The 24734-nt window shown below is 43.4% G+C and overlaps 3 protein-coding genes across 6 annotated transcripts in view; all 3 read right to left on the bottom strand.

The window, feature by feature from the left end:
• Positions 1-139: 139 nt before the first annotated feature.
• Positions 140-8805, bottom strand: LOC114853599 (uncharacterized). The gene is made up of 11 exons (XM_029147164.3): positions 8469-8805; positions 7480-7756; positions 6237-6866; positions 5468-5662; positions 4972-5223; positions 4800-4885; positions 4612-4718; positions 4355-4498; positions 3951-4082; positions 2936-3205; positions 140-2184 (listed from the first exon to the last, which is right to left on the bottom strand). The coding sequence occupies exons 2-11, from the start codon at positions 7626-7628 to the stop codon at positions 1975-1977; spliced, it is 2175 nt and encodes a 724-aa protein (XP_029002997.1). The 5' UTR covers positions 7629-7756; positions 8469-8805; the 3' UTR covers positions 140-1974.
• Positions 8806-9020: 215 nt separating this feature from the next.
• Positions 9021-10290, bottom strand: otulina (OTU deubiquitinase with linear linkage specificity a). Its single transcript, XM_029149472.2, has 3 exons — positions 10072-10290; positions 9805-9926; positions 9021-9607 (listed from the first exon to the last, which is right to left on the bottom strand). The coding sequence occupies exons 1-3, from the start codon at positions 10183-10185 to the stop codon at positions 9199-9201; spliced, it is 645 nt and encodes a 214-aa protein (XP_029005305.1). The 5' UTR covers positions 10186-10290; the 3' UTR covers positions 9021-9198.
• Positions 10291-17009: 6719 nt separating this feature from the next.
• The window catches only part of pou6f2 (POU class 6 homeobox 2), a 61046-nt gene continuing 53321 nt past the window's right edge, over positions 17010-24734 (bottom strand). For 3 of the 4 annotated variants that reach the window (XM_029148259.3, XM_029148260.3, XM_055508232.1), the window contains 2 exons: positions 22294-22462; positions 17010-19481 (listed from right to left, as the gene is read on the bottom strand). In XM_029148259.3, coding sequence (XP_029004092.1) covers positions 18974-19481; positions 22294-22462 — 677 coding nt within the window. In that variant the 3' untranslated portion in view covers positions 17010-18973. The remainder of the gene's footprint in view (positions 19482-22293; positions 22463-24734) is intronic. The other variant, XM_055508233.1, reaches the window with a different exon arrangement.

The following is a 24734-nucleotide window of genomic DNA, read 5'->3' as shown; positions in this document are numbered from 1 at the left end:
ATAAAAGGTGACTCATCAGAGCGTAGTGAAAAATTAATTAAGAGCTGAAATTTTGTATTAAAAGGTGTTTTACTGACAAAATAATAGAAACACCTATTATATAAGATGAACTTGTATTGTGTAAAAAATGAACCAAACAAACCTGTACTTTAACTTTATTTAAATGCCATCCAAAAATCTGACAGTGCAAGAACAAGAGGCATCATTTTCCCCTTTGCGTTTCCTTCTGTTCTGGAGTCAGCGACCCCGTTAACACTCATTCTCATTGTGCATTATTTCTAAGGCAACGTGGAAGCCAAGCGAGCCTTTGCGAACTGAATCCAGCGGCTGGTGATTGGCACTGCTGCCGGTGTAGGCAGCGACATTGGCACCCCCCCCCCCTTCATTCTGAACAGCTTGGTTAAAGGCAACGTGTTACACAATAATCTGACACACGCGGACGCACACAGACGCACACAGATCCCCTCTGGTCCTGCGAAGGCATCCGGGCCCACGCGGCACGAGCTGCCGCTGCGCTTGGAAAACACCTCATTGACTAAATCAGCAGTTTCACATATGACAGTCGACTTCATTTAAACCACGTTTCACATCAAAAAGAATAAATTAGTTACAACGTGCCCGAATTCCAGTGTAAACACAAACTTAGTTTGGCGCTAGTTTCATTTGATTAGAAACAATTTACTAGAAGAAACGAAGAGGTTAGACCCCCCCCCCACCCAAACCATCGTACCTGAAACTCAAAACACCCTGCCATGTAATTTACACCTAACTGAGATGATCTTGCAATATTAGAGGCACAGCAGTGACATACAGCAGCACTTGAAAATGTGTGAACCCCATTCTAGTGTGAATATGACCTAAATCAACATCAAGGGCTTTTAGGTTCTTGAGCATGACTTTAAAGATGGACAGTAATGGTGGTGAATCATCGTAGTCCAGGCTGATTATGATGAGCTTCTCCAGCTGGGACTCAGACCAAACACAACACTTCTCCTTCTAACCGCAAAGTTCTATTTTGGTCTCATCGGCCCACAGAACATGGTTCCAGTAGACTTTGGGTTCGTCCACATGGCTTTTAGCAAACTGGAAGCAAGCTGCAATGCGTTTTGGCTGTTGCTTTCACTTTGCGACTTTGACACTCCCACTGTTGTTGTTGTTCAGTGACTTTTACGTGGCTGAAATGAGGCTCTACTAATACTGATCCTAACTGAGCTAATGCTGAGGTCTCTCATACTGACACCTGATTGTCATTCCTTAGGCTGAAACACCCGACTCCAATTTCCCATTTAAATTAATTGATAATCATACAGGTTTGAGTTCATTTTGTATAAGTATTTGTTCCCTTCAACTTCGTCTGCTTGTGTTTTAGGTCATATTCATGCAGAAGCTGAGAAAAGGTTTAAAAACTTTCAAGCACCACCGTATGTTCACGTACCCAAATAGAAAACTCTCTGTACAGTACAGTGTGTACAAAAGTGTGTCAGTCACTTCTTGTACAGGGTCTCGAATCAGCATGTGTTCAAAAGGCGCCGTCGAACATTCGGGGAACCGCGGTGCCGGTGTTGCTGTGAATACGGACGAGCGGCTTATCACCGACACTGGAGAGCGGGGGCAACAGCTGAGATGAGTCGGCCGGAAAGCAATGAGACCCAGCGTGCTCACCCATTGACGTGTAGCATCATGTCTGTTTAGCGTCACAGTGACGATAAGGGAGTCTCCCACTGTGAAACATGAGAAAGCTACAACCTGTAATTTGTCCAACTCAGTAGAATTACGCAAGATAAACGTGGATCAACAAGTATTTCTTGTCTCCTTTGGTTGCTTCCTGGCCCTCCAGTCTTTGTGATAAACAGCTCATTGTCTGTGGCTACATGTTGCCCGCTTCCCCAAATGTCGAGCCATCCCTTTAATTTGTGTGAACCTATTCTTCTTGTTCGACCTGAGCAGTGTTTTGTTCGTATGGCGGGAGGCGTCTCAGCTCACGCTAAGCTCCTCGTGTGGATCTGCAGCTTCCACAACGGGCACGTTGTAGTGGCGATCGTCCTCCGTGACGAGGCTCACCGACGGCCACTCGTCCCTGTGGTCATCGGGGTAGTAGGTGACAAACTCCTCCGTGTCGGCCTTGTACAGTCTGTAAACTTGAATGGTGCACTGCAGGGCGTAGCCCAGCAGGAACATCTCCACCTGCGCCAAAACAAAAAAAAAAAAGGCACCGTGAGATAATTGCGCAGGTCCTGAGGTTCTTTCTCTAATGACGTCGTTGAAAAAAAACAGTTCACGACCATAAATCACTCATCCTGATGATGCGAACACGCTACAGCACAAGCAGCAGCACGCCTCACGGTTCAGCCGGAGGTTTAATTAACAGCTCCAGTCATGACTTTGAACATTAATTGTTGGGTTTGTCTATTACGAAGCATGACAATAATTTGTTACGTAAAGGGTGAGTAATTCTCGCTTGTCAACTTTAGCCCAGACAATGAGAAACTGTCTTTACTCATAAACATTCATAACTGGAAAAGTAAACGGACCTTTGGAATTAATTTCCCGTTGCTGCACATCAATAATGATTTCAATACTGCACCACCAACAACTTGAAGTGGGTGCAGCCACAAAACCAAATCATCTCCAGTTGTGTGATGATGATCTCACCCTTTGACTCTTTCAAGTCTTGATCGTTGTTTGTTGTGGTTCACCTCAGTAGATTCTACTTATTCTAAAATGTTTAACTCACACCTTCAGGCTCCATGTTTCCTAACTCCAGACCTGTATGTTTTCAGCCTGAGGCTGATTGCTTATGCTCTGTTTAAGTGACCTGGTCAATATTGACGATGAGTATTAGTTAAAACTATGACATAAATACAAAACAGTGGTTTAAAGATGATGAAACCCAGTTTCTAGACACAGGTTCCTGGACAGGATTCTCCTACAGTACCTGCTCCAGCCCCGCGCTGAGGCCCACGTGGCTGAGGTGGTTGCAGAGGAATGAGCGTGGGCAGGTGGACGAGTCCCGGGCGAACAGCAGCCAGCAGAAGACCGGGACGTCTCCGCTGCTCTGCATGCAGCCGTGCAGCTCCACCGCTCTGCCCAGCATCAGCAGCTTCAGCGCCTCCAGCAGCCCGAGCTCCTCTTCTCCGCCCTGGAACACGCGCTCACACAGCTGCTGCCGCTCCACGGCCGAGGGACAGTCCACTGCTTCCTGCCACTGTGGGGGGTGAATGAGGAGTGGATGCAAACAATCTTAGTGATTCTATGTTCACAGATAATGTTGAAGATTCGGTCCGCTGGTATTTTCTATTGTTTGTTTTCATGGAGTCATACCTCCAAAGACATAAATAGGAAGATAAGAAAAAGATGTTGAATCGAGCGGTTCTTTTCCAGCTCTTGTACTGTACTACGTTGTGTAATCAATTGTGCTCCTCGTGTTTGTTTAAGTGTAGCTTAGAGGTGTGTACTCAAGGTACAGTTTCACAGAGTCACACCAAAATCTGCTTGAACAAATTTGCTCCAAAAGCTGAAGGGGGCAAGAAACAGCGTGGGTGAGTTTGTAAACACACCCTGCAGCACTAACAGGTCTACAACGCTGTGAATTAAACCTTTCACTGTTGCCGTCGCCACATTAAAATGATCAGTCAAATTAGTTTCCAAAGAACAGGCCAAAATAAGGACACAGTACACTGTGACCTCATAGAACAAGTGTGTGCGTGTGCAGTTAACACCAGTGACCGACCCTTTTAACACAGGAACCTCGTGTCTCCAGTCCCTTGGGGCTTTACTAGGCTGCGATAATGACATGTGGCTCGAGGGATGCTACACCATTTAAACAACTGCTTGACTTCAACAAATGGCAGCAATTAAAGCCCAAATTCCTGTATCTGTATCAAAAACCTCAGTGTAAACGCACGGCATAAAAATAGTCTGGAGGGTTGCAGTGGTTTTTCCACCAGTACCGTATTCTGGAGCAGCTTCATGTAGCCCTTTAGTTGCTGGGTGGCATCTCCTGTCCCATCTCCCAGGAGACAGTCTCCAGGAAACGTCCACTGACTTATCAGCCCATCCTCAGCCTCAAGTTGCTTCGGCAGCTGAAAACACAGAACGGAGTGGGTTAGACAGGAAGCAAGTGCTTTGATATCATCACATCACACACATGTAATTAGACTGTTGCACCCAACTGTTGCTTACCAGCACAAAGCTGTACAAGTCAAGTGAATGTTTAAAGGGTTAAAAAACAAGGTGGTTTTGGAGAAGTGTAATTACTGGCGCCGTGGGAATTTGAGCTGAAAACAATTGCCTTCTGTCAAAGTTCTGTATTACGACAAAACAAAGAGGCCATTGGGTGGTTTTGTGCCTTTACCATGACAAAGTCCTCGTCCTGCAGCCATGTGGGCATCTGGGTGCTGTGGGACAGCAGCTGGAACAGCGTGGCTCTGAGTGCACAGTAGTTGTCCCCTCTCACTCTCCTCAAGCTGCCGAACCTCTGCGACATCTCTTTATAACCCTGCAGCCGCACAGAGGACACCACACGTCGTCTCATGGCCGTCAGCCTCACATAATAAAGCACAACAGGTTGTATTCTGAAGCACATCTTTCCAGGAAGCCACAGGCGCTGACCTTTCTAATGAGAGCACTTTTGGCAGTGTTCCCTTTCCACTCTCTCTCACTGTAGGACAGAATGTCCATCGCTGGGGCCAGACTGCACCTGTCCTCCACCTTTAAATCTGAGCAGGCACCAAAGACAGTGACAGTGTATGATCAATTAAAAAAACAACAAAATAACAGTGTGATGTAGATTTACTCACATTTCATTTCCAACACAGGCGATGGTTGTGATTTATTATTTTGTGACACTGCCAGTTCCTCTGCGCCTCGATACAGGTCCTCCTCACTGAGGTGAATGGAAAACACATGCCAACAGTGACCTGGCCTCTTAACCATGGTGTCTTTTGAAAACCACAAATTATCTTTACACACCTGCTTCTCAAGTCATCTTTGGCCGTGTCTTCTTTTTCAGCCACCTCTGCGTCCTGAACCTCATCCTCTGAGGGCGTGTCGCCTGGCTCCTTTTTCTTAACCAAATCGCTCTCATTTGTTTTGGAAGCGTCTCCATCTTCGTCGTGCACTCTCGGCATCGTTTCCTCTCCAGCATCCTGTTTGATGCTCTTTAAGGAAGTGGCCTCCTTCAAGCTCTCAGGATCTGGCTTTGCATACTGAGTGGGCTTCAAGCTGAAGGGAGGACGTGAGTGAAGGTTTCTTATTTGTGCATAAAACTAATTGGATAAAATTAATTAAGCAAACTTAAACAAAAGCAGAAAAAGAAACAACAGTAGTGAAGTACAATACAAAGGCTTAGCAATAGAGCAGGCTGCGGTATCGCTACACCCTCTAGTGGTCACAATGACATCATCAACAACACTAGTGCAGTTCATGTAAACAAGTGTCTTGTTTTGGTGACTCTGAACCCACTGACCTTTCACTGGCGTCTGCCAGACCTGTGGCCTGTGGGTCCCTGACGGAGCTAACAGAATCCTGTCTCTCACCGCTGTGGGTGACACCGGCAGGCTCTGGTCCAGAACACTTGGGAACATCGGACCTTTTTAAGTCCTCAGCACTGGCCTGCTCAGACAATGCAGAACTCTCATTGCTTGAACCCTCTGTCACAGCACTGGACACAAAACAGGGAGATGAGAAGACAAAACGTTTAGCAGAGATGTTAATAAAAATGCTAAGAATCATTTATCTGAAAGATAATCAGTAAATTAAATTAAAAAAATGGGTATTTCACAAGAACACCTTTTAGAGATTATTCCATTAGGTGACAGAACAGTGTCATGCACTTACTGCATCACACAGTCAGCAAGTTATGGCTGCTGCCATTTGCCAAAAAAAATGTAAACGCATGTCAAATGTCAGATCGAAACTGTAAATACAGTGCCCTTTGTTTCTGCTGGAGTAGTGTGGTTATGTATGTATGTATGTGGATATGCACGTTAATCGTGGTCTATTGACCTTTAGGGCTCATCTCTGTATTCTTGTGCCAATTCTAATTTAGAATGCTGCATTGTGATCCCTTTTGATTTCCCCTCTTTTCCAGTTTAAAATGGCTTCAAAGAGCTCTTTAAAGCAAATGCATTTTCCACATAAGGCTAAAAATCAAGATATATTGTTAAAATCACTGTTACCGTGCTCGTGCTCCTACAACAAAAGCTGAAACTGCATCTTGTTTTGGTGGGACTTACGGGTTCTGTGCCTCTTTGCTGATGTCCTGACTGACCACAGAGCTGGACGACACCTGACATGCTGCTGGGGCGAGCCAAGTGTTTGGCTTTTGAAAATATTCCCCTGATGGCTCGTCTACAGCATTGTCATTGGTAACTCTGGAGCCTGCTTCATCATCATTATCACAAGGAGTGCTCTCTGTACTGTGCTCTCTTGTTGCGTTTGGCTCAGTGTGGGAAGGCTTTGCAGAGCAGACTGCTTCAGCTCTTAGCAAATCACCATCCGGGACTCTGTCCTGGACCAAGGCTGGATTTTCTTCTACGGACACGTCCGTGGTTGTCGTTGTTGTTGTGAAATTGTCCAAATCAGCTGCAGCTTGGAGTTTTTGCTGGGGGACTAAAGTGCATTGCAGATGTTTATCCTGTTCACTGTCACCTGGGGGTTTCTTCATATTTTCATCTTGTGCTGTGGAGAGGTTTTCTTTGATTTCAGACCCTTTGTGAGGAGAAGATGTTTGAATGCTCTCCTTCTGTACGGGTCCGTTCTCCTGAGTGTTACTAGACTCCAGTTTTCCATTCTCAAGATTCTGAGTCATTTGCACAACTTCATCTTTGTCATTTGCCTTTATACTGGCCTCATCAACGGGCTTCCTGACAGACACAACAAAAAAATAACAAGGTCACATAACAAAGCACAGCATAAACAAACTTCAGAAACGAACAAACCCCAAAGCAGCTAATCTCGATTATTCTGAGTAGGGTGGTTTATAAATACAGATGTGACCACAGGTATGACTTTGCAGACAGATTCCTGTACGGTCTTGGGGAAGCTGGAAATATGATCACCTCCACTATGTGTAATGACACATTTTGTCTTCCTGAAACCTTTAAAGACCTTTGGAAGTCCCCTGGTCCAATTGGTAACAGTCTCCATGACATGGTCACATAACCCTACCCACACAAACCTTCTGGGGAAATATCAGGACTTTGTGTATTTTAAATCTTTTACACTTGTTGATGTTACTCTGTATTTTACTTTTGGCAGCAAAGATTTTAAAACAGTTTTTCCACATTTGTTTATATATTATTTATATAGTCACTACAGGGGAAATGTTTTTAATGAACCTCTCAATGTAAATGACCTTTGCATCAAGCCACAGACAAAGTTCAGAACACTTTACTGGTCTCCAAAATTAAAACCCCGAATTGAGTAGGAAGAAAAGCAATGTGACAACACTGCTGATTGCTGTAGATACTATCTCACCTCATGTCATCCTCTGTTCCAAGACCACAAGTGCCCACTACCACTGTTTCACTAGTGGGCATGTTGGCCTTTGACTCATCTGTCAGAAGGCCGCTTCTTTCCTCCGCACTACCACATGGACTCTCACCGCGACAGCAAACAAGCCCCATCAGCTCACGCCCTCGTGTTTGGGAGGTCAGAGATGCTGCAGAATGAACAGTGACCTCAGAGTAGAAAGAACCCCAAGCGACCTGATGAGTCGCTGAAGCCTAACTTTAGGCGTCCATGATGACTTTGTCTGTTTAAGCCAAAGGAAGAAAAACAGGTTTAAGTCTTATAATAAAGTTATAACACAATATGTAAAATGTTACTTGTAAATAATAATTAAATTAATAATACATGACAATTATTAATAAATGACAAAATAGCCCTGTCTTAGTTGCAGGTTAGTTGTTAGGGCAAAATAATGACACAAAACGTTTTAGAGTAACAAGAATGGATCAGAAAATACGTGCTACTGTATTAAAGTCGAATCTAAACAGATACAGAAGTTTGAACTATGTGAAGCCATACATTGAGAATAAGACACTGAATTGCACAGATTTATTAAGATCTACAGAAAATCACTAACCTTTGCTATTAATATGTATTAATTATTGTACCGAATGTTTTGTGACAATACCATATTTGTTAGTGACTTGTCGTTTCAGTTTCTCTACACATGGTAAATGTCAAATCGAAATATTTGGCACCACTGTCTAAACTGTGAGACAATAAAATATCAGGTGAGACCAGTTCTGGAAACAGACATTACTAAGAGCTAATGGTTTCTGGTTTGAAGGTTCGGTACCGTCTGTGCGGTTAAATATCCCTCTAGTAGTCACAATACGCCACATAATAACAGAAGCTAAAATTAGCTTCAATTACAGCTACACAAAAAACACAAAAATGACAGCGCCTTTGTCACAGCACATTCACCTGCCACTGCATTATTGACAGCAAAATCATACCTTGTTGGGGTTTTATTGAGAATCAACTCCGCTGGATTTCATGCAGCTCCTGTTCCTGTTTCACTTTTGGTTAGCTGGAAAACAAGTTAGCACGTCTGCTAACTGCAGTCATCTTCAAGCGCAAACATGAGGCGCGAAACGGTGATCACCGCGTCCGGACAAACTGCGGGGACAGTTGTTACATCTCCTTAAAACGGCACGTTTGCCGCGTGTTATAGCGCATTTCTTAAATAACAGGTATTCACTGTGTATTCGGCTAAAACATCTGTAGGTACGCACTCCTAGCATAGCCGGAGCAGCGGGGCACGGGGCGAGCAATGCGCATGACGTCATGTGCGCAGACAAATCTGCTGCGTTCAAGTGCAGCTCGGACACCCGGGCACACCTGGGTCCCGTCAAATGCAACCTGAAATCAATTCACAGATGCCCTTTACAAATACCACGACTTTCTTCGTACTTTTGTTCCCATACGTCATTCGAATCTCATAATAACTATGTTAGACACACCGTATATAGCTCTCATGTGTGAATGAACAAGACAAGAGCTACAAATGCAGCAAATAAATAAAGATTTTAATTTCAAATCTCTTCCACCATTTTTGACAACTTTATAAAGATAGAAAAAATTTAAAAACAATATTACATGTTTTGCAATGTATCAAAAATTCTACATTTCCTGTATTTTCACAGTTCATTTGTGGCCTCCAAGTGTTGTCCTTGTGATTTTGTGTCACTGTGTGCTTGTCAGCGCCTGTATCTGATCGATCAGTTCCTGCGGCAGCCCAAGCTCTGACACCACGTCTATGCAGCGCTGTATCAGGTGGTTTAAACTTTCCTCTGAGCTGCAGTCAGTGCATGTAAAATGTGAGTGAGGAGTAACTACATCCATGTTTTCTCCTCTTCTGCAGCAGCCCGTGTTTTTACACCCCTCACCACAACAGTCTGAATCTGCGGGCTCCACCTCCAGCTCATCCATGCTCTCAGAGACGTCGCTCATGCTGGGAGGAGGATGCTCCAGAGCCTTTCGAAGGTTGTCCATTATTTTGTCTTCATGCTGAGAAACCTCTTGTAGAAGCCCAGTCACGGAAGCTGGGACAGGGTTTTCCGAGCACTGGATCTGGCACCAGCACCATATAGCACTGTGACAAAAGACAAAAAGGGAACAATGTAGAATACAATGACTCATACAACGATGAGAAGCGACCAGGACTCGCTCCCAGAGATTCAATAACAGGCAGTACAAAAGACACTCAGGATGTTTCTGTCAAAGCGTAAACACATAACAAGTTGCCTAGTTTCACAATGTTAACCAAAATAATAAATAATGTGGTTTTACCTTACGATGCCTTTAAGCCTGCCCACCGCTGCTGTCTGAGCTGCTCCTTCCCTGAAGCCCAGGTTGAAGCCCACCTGAAGAGAGGCCTCCTCCCCGGCATCCGCTCCGTCCACGTAGCCATCCTGTCCGTGACAGCCACACCGTCAGTTACACGGCCAATGTGCACGCTTCACCAGACACGGGATTAGCAGCTCTCATCAGCAGTTATCTTAATACACGTTTATTCAGGGAGCACGTTTCAAATGGCAATAGTCACATTAGCTTCACCTTGACGCGCTTCTTCATGTTGGAAATCCACTCTTTACTCTGAAGATTCAGCTCGTCCGCATTCTCATCGAAGACGTCATCCCCAGTGAATAAAGCTGCTTTAACCCAAGACATGGTGGACGTAAACTGTAACCTGTTATAAAGACGAGTGATGGTAGTTTAGCGGCGGCACAACATAACACCGGATACATATAAACTCTTCTTCTTGAATTTCCGGCAGACGAGACCCAAAGAATCAGCTATGACGTGATGCTGCCCCTACTGGTCAGATACGGAACTGCTTAAGTAGAGAATTTGTTGTCGATGCATTTCTGCCACACAGTGGGTCCATAATTACAGGCGTTAAATGAGGAGGAGCTGGACTTATTACAACCTGGACCAGTGACATTTCATTAATTTGGCAAAACTGAAATTGGAGCTGCTCACCATGCTTCCACATTAAAACCATTGAGACAGAGACAGCTCCTGTTAATTTAATCATAATTATGAATATGTTTATTGTCCCACAGTCTTTCTTGCACACATTTCATAAAACCGTTGCACAATAATAACCAAATTTGCCTATTTCATATTGTCTACACTTTTGCATAGTTCAGACCACAAAGATAAGATGTCCATATATCATTTACAGTTCTATTATTAAAGTATCATTCTTACTGTATTAGGAGCTAGATATAGTGTTTTTTTTCTGTGTCTGTTTTTTTCTGGGGTTTTAAGGCTGAAAGATTCCAAGTTCAGTGACCTGAAACATGACAAAAATACTCATTTTGATGCAGCAGATGGCGCTAACGCCTCAGTGTAAAACTGATGGCGGTTTCCTCAGGTCTCCTGCAGGAATTGACCAACAAACATCCACAGGCAGCAGACGAGAGGTTTAACTTGGAATCATATAGATTGAAGATTATTCGAGCATCCGTTCTGTCTAACGATTCCTCAGATTTTATTTACTCTTGTCTTTCATTTGGGGTCGATTATCGGCATTCAGATCACATTGTGTTTTATATGGGACCGCTTATTTTCATAAAATAAGAGAGAAAAACAAAATCACTTTCACATAGTTGTATTTTTTCATCATACTGAAAAGAAAAGTTTAGTGTTCAGATATAACAGAACTGTTTGTTGTTAGTGTTTGGATAAATTGATTATAACTGGACTCAAACATTTCTCTCGATGACGTCAAAAAAAAACATGAAATCAAAAAATACACCAGACTGTTTCTCTTAGTTTTTGAAGTTGGAGAAACAACTGTTTTTTATTTGATCCATAAACAGTAAAACACAAGTATTAAAAATCTGACATTATTTTGTTATTAAATCTTTTAAAAATTATTTGTTTGCAGACATTGTTATTGTAACAAGTGTGTGTTTATTATTGTGAATTTGAAATAAAACAAAAAAAACATAATTAATAGCACAAATTCATGTGATTTTCATGTAAATGCTTAATAATGTTTAATATAATAAATGAAAGGTTTTGTATTAACAACTTTACTCATTTAATAGCTGTGAAGCAGATCAGTTCTAAAGTAGTTTCACAAACGTTCACTCCAGATGTTCAATCCTCTGTCCGGAGCAGCTGTACAGGTTCCTGTTTAAGTTTTCAAACAAGAAACTGTCATCCGTCATGACAAACACATTATTCACTCATCAATAATGCATCTCACCCCCCTTTCTTGCACGGTTGACTAGAGACAGAGGGAAAAATGCTCCTTGTTTCATTTTCAGATTTTCCCATTCTTCATGCCCTGCTTTATGGAAAACACAAGAGAGACCGGACGCCCGGCAAATGCATTTCACCTTGGTGGAATGCATTTTCAGCCGCCGGACAACAATGGCCTTGAGAATACTCGGAGGCCACGGCGGTGTTGTCTCTGTTCTGGAAGCGGGGGCCGGCCCCGAGGCCTCATTCGCGGCAGCCACACCTTCAGTCCCCGCGCTCAAAGAGTCGAAACAACCAGCCGGGGCAATCGCCTGACACATTTCCATCCAATTTCCACTGCAGAATGTGTTCATTTTCAGGCTAATGGCATGTCATTTTGCTGGAGCCTTTGGTCAAGAATTAATCCTGGAATCAAAACAGATTTTCCGGGGAGCAATCTTCCATCAAGTATTGATTTTTTTACACTCACGGAGCCTGTACTCCCTAATTTAACCTGACAGCCAGCAGCACAATGGACTGGGAGCACCTTGGCATCTCAGAGGGAGCTCTCCTCCTCATTCTCTCTATGAAGTGAAAGAGAGCTTGGGAAGGGAAAAAAAGGACTCCCAGATGTATAAAACAAAGAGCATTGCGTAGAGAAAACACAGAGATAAAGCTTCTGTCTCTCTGTTTTACCTCTAATTATGTTTTCTAGTATAGTGCAACTTGGGCAGGTACGGCTGAGAGGGAAAAAGGAGAGTGTTCGGGGGCCATCAGCTATCATTATGGGCCTGTTGACATCTCCCTGTCTTTGAGTGATTCCCATCTGTGATTTCCCCTGGCCATTTTCCGCCAATGCACGAAGAAGGGTTTCATCATGGCTCCATAAAAAAGGCCCAAAGTGTCTGTACAGGTCCTCGCTAATAAGAAAGCAAAGACATGTGCGACCGTGTCACTCCTCTTCCATCCATATCCTGCTCTCTTGATGCCTACAGATATGCAATCATTCTCTTTTCTCCCCCTTCTTTCTTTGATTCGCTCTCGGTATGTGCTGTAAGTATACTATACCGTGCGTGGAGGTCAGAGGGATGAGAGGATGATGGAGGGCAGGGCCGGTTATTTTCCTCTAGCTCTTAAAGCTGCAATGACCTATGTGCAGGAGAGTTGCACTCTGCCAAAGGGTTCTCCATGCACTGCTTACAAACAACCCGCGCCGAGTTCTCATCCGCTGCCTTTTAACACCTAATTGTCTGTTACGGCAATGCAGCTCACTATGCATATTAGAACACACTAATACTAATAACACACACACACACACACACACACACACACACACACACACACACACACACACACACACACACACACACACACACACCTACTAGAGGCCCCTGAGCCCTGAGAGCAGTGGGCGGAGCAGTTTTTTGTAGATATAATAATAATCATATTCTAATCATATTATCATATCATATCATAGACCTGTTCAGTAATCTGTCAATTGCTGGAGATCCAAATGAAAACACTGAGGCCAGGCTTTGGGATTTTAACCAGGGGAAGATACGTTATTAGTGAAGTATTCGGCTTCGGTATAAAACCATTCTCACACCAGGTGAAACCAAAGGCGACTCCACGCAGACGGTTTAAAGGTGAATACTTTTAGGCTCAATAAATAATTCAGGTTCCTCCAACAGAACAACAAACTGGGCAAAGGCCGTGAGGTGGGCAACAGGCCCAGCGCGAAGCGGCAACACGTCCAAGTGGAGCAGATCAGAACCAGACGACCGTTACTGTTTGTTTTTAACATTTTACAGTAGTTAAAAAAAGCAGGAATGTTTCTCCTGCGGTCGACAGATTCCTGCTATGAACGTCCTCCATGAGTCCTTTCAAAGGGTCCGTTTGTGTTTATGGACAAGACTCCTTTTAAAATGCGTAAACTGGGACAAGTTCAGCACAAGACGGTCATAACCTCTCTTATAGGCAACAATGAGCACATACAGTGGCTGAATATGCACAGACGCTATGTAACTATTAAATATTAAAGCTCTTCACTGGCACACGCTGTAGAAATGCATGTTTTGATGATGTCCTTGTGTTTCTTAGTTTGCATTCGCTGCTTTGAAAAGGCATCAAATTGTAAAAAAACCAAAAAAAAAACCCAAAAAACCAAGAGGACGTCAACTTTTAAAAAAACCTTATTGATGCTTTTCTTTTTTGGGTTGTGGAACTGTGGAGCGTAGATGGTGTGAGCTGGGTGGTCGGAACACGCTGAGCTAAAACGGCTGGAAGACAGAGACATCACGGCCTAAAGACGCGCATTCAAAACCCCGGCTGCTCCAAAGTTAAATGGACTATGAGCCGACGCAATCAGCTGCTCAGCGTAGACAGGTGTCTCTGTACAGACCCAGGCTATTAACTCCTCTACCTGCAAATATCTCACAGTGTGTCACTGCTAATAACGCTGAAAAAATAGAAACAAGGGTGAAAGCAAAGGGGATCATATGCATGGCCAACCTCGATTGCATGTGAGGATTGGTAATTGCACCCCCAGAGGCATCTGGGTGTGCGGAGCAGCAAAGTGGGAGACGCCTGAGCAGCTCGGGCTTCACCGCCAGTGTACCAACATCTCAACCTTGGGGAGGAAGTGAAAACAAGAAGGCGGCGGAGCGGAGGGCGAGGCGTCTGCAGACAGTTCATTTACCCAGAACATCAGCCCACCACGCGTCGTCTGAAAGATAAGGGAAGTGAATGCTTCATGCCTGATGGGAAACAAAGGCAGCAATTTAAAACCATCTGCATCCAACACATGCACTCTCTCCCTGCACCTCTCCGTTTCTGTGTCCTGACTGATATTGAAACATAATCCATTTGAGGCGCCAACATGTCATAATATTTCTACTCGGCCTCCCTCTCCCCAGTCAGGACAATTTCAGGTGGTTCAGTCAGACAGTGGAGTGAAAGCGGAGGCTTTGATTCGCTTTAAATATGTTTATATTTGAAGAGGCACCAGTGGAGCCGGGCTGCTCCTGTTGGCCTCTATGTTACTGTCCTCAGATCCGATTTAAATGTAGAAACCAACAGGCCTTTTCTCTAAAACCTCCTCTGGTTCATCACCTCTTAAGCCTCAGCACAATGTGCCGCATGTCATAACCACAGTTATTAGTCGAATATCAAAATAGCAGGAAAAAAATTGATCCACAATTTGTTTTGAGTGTAAAAACTTTGGATTCAGGCGCTGAGTCCTGGATGGTAATAGAATCCGTGTAGGAGCAAAAGTTTTGGGCATGAGAAGCACAGACAGCGTGTAACGTGTGCGTTCGGGCTCCTTTTAACTGAGCTCTTACTCTTCACTCAGACGCCGCTGCGCTGCCGCAGACACACAATAGAAAGTAAACTTTCATCAGCGGCAGGAGACAAACAGCGCGAGGAAACAGATGTGGGTCAGGAGCTGCATCTGCACAATTACACCGTTAATGGCACGGACCAGGAAAATGGCGCCGACAGGAAACAAAGGAATATCAAATAAGTTGCCGGAGCTTCGTGCACCTCAGCCATCAGCACTCAAAAATACCTCCAATGTTTTGAAACGATGGGGGGAGAAGCGAGCTGAAAGGAAGACGAAAAAGCATCTTGAACATCAGTTTTCAGTCTAATGTTAATAATTTATGTTGTCTGTGCTTTTTATTATTATTATTTATTTATTTACTACTTTCTTTTCAGCAGCCTGCCCATTTTTCAAAGGCATCATGGACAGGGAAGCCATATCAAACTTTTGAGTTTAGTTTCAAAAGGCTTTCTCCCGATTTATTTATATATTTCTCCTCCTTTACACTTGTCTTGTTGTTATTTGGCGAAGCAAACACATGAAGCTTTGATGAGAAGCAAACCCGACATGTATTCTTCTCCACTGACCCCCAGGAAATCTAAATAAACAGCTAAGTATTGAATGTAAGACGCGTCTCTCATTAAAAACACCCATAGCTGGTGAAGATCATTCATCTTTTCATCCAAAGCAAGTCAGATGTGCCAACTGTAGATCACCTTAAACACACAGGTTTGTATAGGAGCGGTTTAAGATGCACTCAACCATGACACGGTGTGAGGAGAAAGTCAGGATAAGTCTGATTTTATTGAATGTATTTGACTCAGTAGCTGTGTTTAGTTTGAAAAGATGAAAAGAGATGTCGGTCGTGTTTATAGAATATTTGTATGTTGCTGAAAACTTTGAACTCCACTCCACAACAGCCTCCACCTGTGACGCCTATATCGCAGTTTGGAAACGCAGAATATAGAAACTGGGACTTTTCATGATTGTAAAAGAAATTTGTTCAATGCAGCAAACTACTGTAATGTTTGAAACGCAACATCTCAAGATTTAATACATTTCAATCAGCTTAATTATGCCCAGAGGTAACACAATCAAGTAGTAGAATTATAATGTTTGTTTTTTCCCTCTACTCCAATTGATGTGTCCTCACTGCTGTGGTGTGGATATTTCAGAAACATGAATATTTTTATATTATTTTTCAAAGAGCCAAATTCTGAAAACACAACACACAGATCATGTCAAACAATTGTTTATTACTAATTATGGTACAAATCAATGTGACAGACTTGAAGCTTTTTTTTTTTTTAGAAATACACAAAGTGCTGCTTAACTGACCAAACAGATATTGCTCTATAGATTAAGTACAGTTTTCAGTCTATAAAAATGAAAACCAACCTCTGCAGGCTCTTCAGCTTTGGTTTCGAGTTCTTTGACTATTAACAAAACATCAAACCAGGTCGTCTGCGTTAGTAAAATTTCACAAAAGTATTTAAAGTTGACCGACAAGTCGTCCAAATTGGGTTCAGAGCAACATTAATGTAATCTGCTTGTCCTCCGTTTCCTCTACACGGGTCTACAGGTCTGTGAAAACTAAGGTCACAACCTAAGAGAAATAATGCAGAACACTAGTGAAGAACAGAAGAGCACAGATTAACGCAAAACTAAAACAATCATGTGTCACATCATAAACAAACGCCTCTCCCTCCGCGCCGAAGGTGAAGATCAGCGGTGCAGAGCGCTCGTCCGCCTCCTCCGATCGCTGCTGCTTCCAGGGGGTTAGTATGAGTCTCACAAGAACGGTGCTGAGGTAAACCTTGGATCAACTACTGTACACTTCTACTCTTCAATTCTAGTATTTCAGATTTTAAAGATTGTCAACATCGTGGATCTACGTCTCTGTACAATGTGCATAACTATAGAGCTTTGGTCCAGCATTGAAAAGTTGAGCAAAGGCAAAACTCCTTTGTGTGTCTGCTTCTGTTTTTTTTTTTTTTTTGGTTTTTGGTTACAGCTTCACTGTTAAGCCTCAGAACTGATCCACTGCTGAGTCTCATATATTTATCTCACAGATGATGCAGACATATGGTCTCTCTTGGGCAAGGTTTTGCCTGAAAATAACTACGTATTAGTAAAACAAAAATGGACAAAATCTGTAGTTGTAAATGCATCAATGCAAAAATGATTTATAATCAAATTAGAATTACTCTACTGTCCAAGCAGATGAATTCATAATTTCTCTTCCTTTCTTTCGTAGCGCAGACATGTCAAGATACTCGTGATTTTTGTACATTTACTGAGTGTATGTGCATTTTCCAGGCAGTGACGAACACAGCAGTGCACAGGGGACTGGGAGACTGAGATAACCAACATGACATGGAAGCATATATCGTGCAGACACATGATTCTGAATAAACTGCATCAAATTTCACCTCACTTCGAATTAAGTTCACTCGTTCTGACATGTGACACTTATTTTCAGCATTCACCTTGTTTTTTCCCCATCCCGTCCTGTGAGGGATGTTTTTATATGTGGAGCGACGTCTGGGAGGCTCTCTGTTCGCCTGGGACGTGACGATCTGACAAGGTGATACTATATAAGAGTCTGGACTGAATAACTCATCGACATATTAGCAGGCTGAAATGAATCTGAATCCAGGTGAAGCATAATGGTGAGAAGAAAAGCACCTTTCATTTAAATCTGCAGATTTAATCAAAGTTAATTTAGAAAACATCTGAGCTGAAATGTTGCTGAATTGGAATGAACTCACTAGTTTGGTCAGTGGCAACAATTAGCCTTAATATAACCTTAATTATAGGATAATTAAAGGGTGTAAAACAACCTTTACTTCCAGTGATACCAGTAAAAGAACAGAATAAATGTGACCTGTTAGCGTTGACGCATGCAGACGGATGCTTGTCTGAACTTGATGAGGATTTACACTCGACAACATCTTGTAACTGCTCGACGCGACCGCGCTTGTTCAGCTTAATTCACAGGGTAAAACGTTTTTTTAGAAAAAGGAAGTCAAAGCTACTGTATGTGCACAAACAAATCAAAGGGTCAAACCTCCCCCAGTCCTTGAGCTGTATGCGTATGTGATCTTTGGCTATCAGGCTTTGGCAACAGAATGACACAGGAACAAAGCTGCAGTAGACTTAACAGACACCGAACCGTCACTGTCCTCCGTCCACTCTGCCTCAGGCCTCGGAAACAATCTCATCAGATTATTAATAAATACCTGTAAAAGTTGTACAAAGTTACACCGTGACTGAAAATATTTGCAGATGAAACACAAATCGGAGGCAAACAACAATAATATGCAACTGTTTAACAGCAAAGGTACGTTTTTTTGTCCAAAAGAGGAAATTCATCGCGTGTGATTTCAGTTCGAAGACAGCATTTTTCTTTTTTCTTGAAATATTTACATACAAACAATGAAGAAAAAAGTAAGCGAGACAAAGATAAAATGTAGAACTCATCCTCACACATATAGTTTAGATTTGCCAGTACAAATGTAAAAATTTAGAGCACATTTACATTACAAAATTATTCTTAGTACTCAGATGCAACAGACTTTGGTAAATAGTGTTTTGGTTTGGTATGATCTCTTTACTAAATCCCTCCGCGCGGGAACCAAAATTTGGGCGATAGTCTGGTCTTGAAGGCCAGAATCTAAAACTCTTAAACAGCACACCGTATGTTTTTACATATTTCTCAGATATTAATCTCTTTTGTTTTTGGTTTCACCAAGGTCATTTACATAACTGTGGTAATCACACTGACAACACATAGTTTTTGTTTGCAAACTCACGAGTGTCCATCCAGGCGACTCGGGGACATACTGTATTTCAACTCTCATTTCAAGATGAGTTCATCCACCTCCAGTTGTTTTTAATGGCTTCCACGTTCCTCCTCCACGCCGGCGTCGGGCAGCTCGCTCATTTCGGGAGCTCCTCTAGAGAATCGGTGAGCGGGTCCATTGGCGCAGCCGTGCCCAGTTCGGGCTGCTTCAAGCGCTTTATCGTGTTTTTCAAGGCTTGCCTCTTGTTGCAGAACCACACGCGCACCACCTCCCTGTCATAGTTCAGTTTCTCGGCTATTTCCGTCATTTCCTGTCCGGACGGGTGCGTGTTCTTCTCAAAGTGGCTGTTGAGGATCTCCAGCGCCTGCGGGGTGAAAGAGGTCCTCCGCTTGCGTTTTTTTGAAGGCTCGCTGCCGATAAACTCAGTCAGGTTCTGCATGCCGGATCGGTGGCGGGCTTCAGCCTCGGCCATCCAGCGCTCCAGAACGGGCTTAATCTTCTGGGCGCTTTTAGGGGTGATGTCCAACTTCTCAAACCTGGCAGGATATAAAAGGCCAGGGTTCAGTTTGCCTGTCAGACTGCTACCTATAGTGTTCTCTTGGGCTTCCTGTGGTAGGAAAAAGTGGCTTCTCAGGATGGTGTGTCTGGGGAGAATTGAGAAAAAAGAATCTTACTTAGGCGCCCTGCCAGAACAAGGGATACGCTGCCTGTCTTTTGGTCTCCTCAACCAGAATGCCACAGGGACTGAGACTATAACCAGGTACACATCCAAGCCAAAGCTCACCTGCAAACGCCTCAGCTGCAGCAGCTGGAGGCGACAGGTGTCAGTACTTTTCTAGAGGAAGCTGTGGTTCTCTGTCCCAGATTGGCAATAGTGGAGCAAGGAGATATTGCCAATGTCTAAAATCAGGTCCAGTTGAACCAGAAACATCAAATATCTAGCTAGATACTGTGCTACAACAGAGAGACAGAAATCACTGACAGATATCCACTTCCTTCCTTCAGGTGATGAAACAAAGGTCCAGTAATGCATGCAGTTAAATATGGCACCATCATTTATTTACAAATAAAAGCTTGAAATATTTATCAAACTGTACATATTTAAAACTTCATTCTCCGACAAACTCTCATTTTCTATTTAAAAAGGTATTTAAACATATAAGACATGTGACTTCTGTTACTGCGTCGCAGTACGAATGGATGATGGCGCTGCTGCTTATTGTGTGCGATGTGAATTTTAGATACGATGAAGATGATGTTGGACTCTGGAGGGATCGTTCTTCCCTGTTTAATTCGGCCTCATCTCTCAGCAAAAATGTAACTTCGTGACGTAGAAACCCAGCAGCTGACCTGGTATTTGACTTCCAGACGTCGAGAACCCAAAAATGATTATGCCGTGATGCTTTTAGTAAAGTAGGCTGCTGACAGACAGCTCTGACGGAAAGACATCAGAGCAGAAGACGGAAGCTCTGCTCTCTGTGGAACAAACACTGCGCACTCGACACTAGTTTTAATGGTGTGGTGAGTTCCTGCAGACAGCAGCAGTCGGGGGCGATGCCCATGCATGCATGAACTTCCTCTGTTTCTACACCTGCTTGGTGCATCTCTGCTCGTCGACAGGCGGTATTATTTATAACCTCGTCCTCCTAAACAGTGGAATGAGGAAGGCTCTGTACTGCGGGGAATACATTAGTAGATATGAAGAGTCACCAGAGACAGGACATTTCATGGATCAACAGGAACCGCAGATACTAAAATGAGCTGAGAGCTGCTCGGCGACGCTGTGCACTCCCTCCTCTAGTGCATCAGCGCGGGGGGAAATGGCCCCGAATGCACCTCCAGCCTCTTTGGCTCTTCTTAAAAGTACCTGAGGAGTTCAATCCAAACGTGCTGTATGTTTGACCTGAGCTATACAGTAGTTGCCTCAGGGTTCAGAGTCTTACCGTGGGTTTTAAGCCATTCAGAAGGAAATATGAGTTAAGATGATGTGACCTAAAACCCAAGTGTAAATAAAGTAATAGATTGATTTTAACATGGATATTCATGTCAGGGCTCAGCAGTAAAACCTGGAGGTTTTCTGTTGTTGTGTTGATCTAGTGCAGTATGAAAGATGATAATTAAAGTGTATTATTGTTGTTTTTATGGACCTATATGTGAATTGAATATGGGACTGCCTGTGATTTCAATCAGACTGTTTCCTTTTGCGCTGAAGACGAGCACATGGTTGGTTTGATGGTGCCCTCATGTAATGTCGGTGCCTGTTTAGATAAACTAATAAAGTGCCGGGGAGCATACTGAGCAATGAAAGGAGACAAGATGGAAGCATCTGTCAGTGTCTGTTCACTGTCTGGCTTCAGAGCCGGAGCCCCAGAGCTACCGCGACGTTCCTCCTCCAACTTCATGTCTGCGTTGATGTTAACTAAACTAAAGCATGTGAAGTTTGCCCCTCTACTTAAAACATCACAATGTCATGTCCCATGTCGTACAAACAAAAAAATTGTCTTAACAGCGCGAATAACGGCCCGCAGAGTGTTTATTTTTCAAGCTAATGGCTTTTAATGTATGTTATAAATATTTGAATTATGCCCAGCGTTGAATATTTCATGTGTGATTTTAAGACGGCCGGGCCTCATAAGAACCTCGGCTCCTGTAGCGCTTCACATTTTATCGGCCGTTTGATGTTGATGTGATGAAATTTTTAAAAGTGCGTTGCAGCGTCGTGTCACATAAACAGTGCAGGTCATCAGTAAAGCACACATTAAAATTAATAGTAAGAATGTGAGTGTTATGCTAAAGGACGGAAACTGTTTCTGTAGGTTTTATATTTGTTTTTACATATTTTTTAATTACATTTTCTAACATAAACGTATATGCATCAGTTTTTAGCTTCTACTCTTTGGTTTTCTTAAACATGATGTGGTCCCATTATTCTACATCACGTGTCTCATTGGTGTCTTCGTGCTAAATGTTAGTCGAGGGGAAAAGCAGGAGGGATGAAACACTGATTGTCTGATTGTCTCATGAATATATAACGCAGCCGTTATGACTAAACTGTGCTGGTGGCGGCAGTAAAACATGACAATCTTATTAACAGATCATTGCTGTCAAGCGCTCTCTTGTTCAGACGAAGCGAACAGCAACAGGCCTTAGTAATTATTAAGTGCTTTAAGTGCTCTGTGTAATACTTGGGTGTGTATTTTGCATAAATAACGCGCGGCTGTCTTGTCAGCGGGTGAGAACGAGGGCTAAATACAGACATGAGAGCTTTTGTTTGTCGGCGCGCTGAGAGTCCGTTTAGTATTTTAATATCTTAATGCCTGTTAAAACATGAGATGAAAAATAGATGGCGGCGGCGATGAGCGGCAGACGCGCGGTGGAGGCTGCGTGACTCCATCTGGGGTCATGTGACAGAATGAGGGCGTGATGCTGGCTCCCTCCTCCTCCTTTCCTCCTTACCTGCAGATGGCAGACTGGCTGTAGGCCGGGCCCTCGGCCGCGCTGAGCGCCTGGCCCACCTGGGTCTGCGTCAGGCCCAGGGACAGCCGGCGGATCTTGAATGCCTTGGCGAACTCGCGGATCTCCTCCAGGTTGACCCCGTCCACCTCGCTGGGGGCGGTCTGCGGGTCTGCGGGGCAACAAACAAATCTCATTTTATTAGCCCCCTGCTCCCCCGTCGCTCAGCGCATTTCCCACAGTGAATGAGGCAGACGTCCGGCCATACGCGGTGGCGATCATTTCCGCACGTCTCTAAAAATATTCCTGCTCCAGGTCAGAGCTTATTATTTCTTGTTGCCCTTCTGCTGTGGACTACATGTGTCAGAGAGATATTGTGAGGAATAGATTCATCTGAGGTGTGAATGCAGGCGTGTCACCGCTTTATCCTGCTAATGTAAACCTTTAATCTCACACACAAAAGCGTATGGACAAATCACACGACATCTACCTTTCATTGCACTGATGGACAGATGCTGAACACACATGTAACCGAAGTCTGTGTAAATACATTATTTCACCCATTTGACCCCTAGTGACAACAGTTCGGTCTTTTAAACCAGCACTGAGCCACCAACAATAGCCAGACGCGCTCTTCACACAAAGAAATTCTGCTTGTGAATCCCCACATCTGAACAGAGCTCAAGAACTTCACCGAAGCCTTTTGAAGAATTTCCCTGCTAATAAAAAGTGATTTCACATTGTACATCAATGTCAGGTGCCCTGGCATCCTGCTTACTAAAGCAAAGTTTGTGCCTCTGAATTATTCATCCTGGTCATTATCAATGAATTATTAAAGGAATCCTCCAAGCGTATTTAAGCAAAAATCTATGGGGCTGCCATCTTGTGCCTCATAAGTGACGTGCAGCGTTTGCGGCCTGCTCCAGACGTGTGAACACTTGGAAGATGAGGGACTGCAGACTCCTGACTGAAATGGAAGAGATGAGCACTCACAGCTTTGGGTCCCATCATCTCCACACTGATGAGAACCTCTTCATTATTCCCAGTGGAGATGAATTACTTAGTGTTTTGAAAGACTAATGGTCGTCTGGAGCAGCAGTTCTCAACCGTGCGCTCTCTGGATATGTGTTTGTTTTTAGACATTCAGTCGTGTCTGTTTTAAGATTTATTCTGCATTAATGACTGAACGGTGCCTGTGTCTGAAGAGAAACAATGGTGAAAATCACTGTGTCTGCCTTTGAAAGCTGATTCTCAACATCTATGAGGAACTCATGTGCTTGATAATTACAACAGGACAATAACGAGTGAAACAATCAATCTGTTTGCTAAAATGAAGGAAAAACAGGCCTGACTTGAATTACAGGCTACACTCGTCATTACAGAGCTCCACAGCACAGACAAAGTGGATGCGCAGCTGCTGGATGTGTCACTAACAACAACTGGGACAAGCTCAACCTATTTATTATGATTGACACAAGGTGAATGTTACAACCAGGTGTAAAAGAATCTTGCTGACACTCCTTTAAATAAGAGTAAAACCTTCTCAGCTTTTTAATCTGATGACATTTTTCGACAATTGCCTCAAATTCTGTCACTGGGTTTTTCCTTGTGTGTGTTGCTTTAAATAATATTGAGAGGGAGTGATAGATATGGCTCATACTCAGCATAAAGCATTAATTGGATTTACCACCAGGCTGAGCCACACCAGCACCATTTGTGCAGACTCTAAAATGGTTTATAAGATATTTTCCAGGCTACAAGTAAACATAAACTAAACACAATGTCTACAACAAGTTGATCAATGGCGACTTGTTTTTTATTAAATTCTGCAGCATTGTAGCTGCCTTTGAAATGAGTTTAGGTGGAGTTTAGGGGAATTGATTCTGACAAATGAAATTTATCTGAATAAAACAGAGTTTTTAAAGGCAGTGGCTGCATGCTGACAGGCTGTGGCCCAGTGATTTATAAGGCTCTGCCAAAGGCCCACGCATCAGGAGAGAGGAACTTATGTTCATTAAACATAACACACGCCACTTTGGATCATCTAATAAAGCAGAGGAATGACAGTCAGGCAAAGTAAAACAATCACAGAGGGCGGGGATCAGTCAGAAGCTGTCTACACGGAGTGTAACCTGGATGTGTTGGAGTCAGTGCTGAGCTTCTAGTCACCTAGACAAGTATTGCTTGTTGTTTCCTCCACCTTTATTCATCAATGTGTGATTTTTATGCCTTAATGGAGACGGACTGTATTTGAATAGCTAATTTAACCATGATAAACAGATGAATAAAAGCATTTTTGTATCAGGCTTTTCAGACACTGTCACTGCCCCAAATAAGACATTCTCCGTAGAAATGAGTTCAGCAGTGTTTGTTGACTACTAAGCGCTTGTTTGTTCCGTCGTCTACTTCCTCGTTGTGCAGATTTAAAGGCGTGCTGTGTCTCT

This window comes from Betta splendens, chromosome 4 (genome assembly GCF_900634795.4).
Source record: "Betta splendens chromosome 4, fBetSpl5.4, whole genome shotgun sequence".
Taxonomy (NCBI): Eukaryota; Metazoa; Chordata; class Actinopteri; order Anabantiformes; family Osphronemidae; genus Betta; species Betta splendens.
The sequence above is the reverse complement of the archived record's forward strand: the minus strand, read 5'-3'. Positions and strand labels throughout refer to the sequence as shown.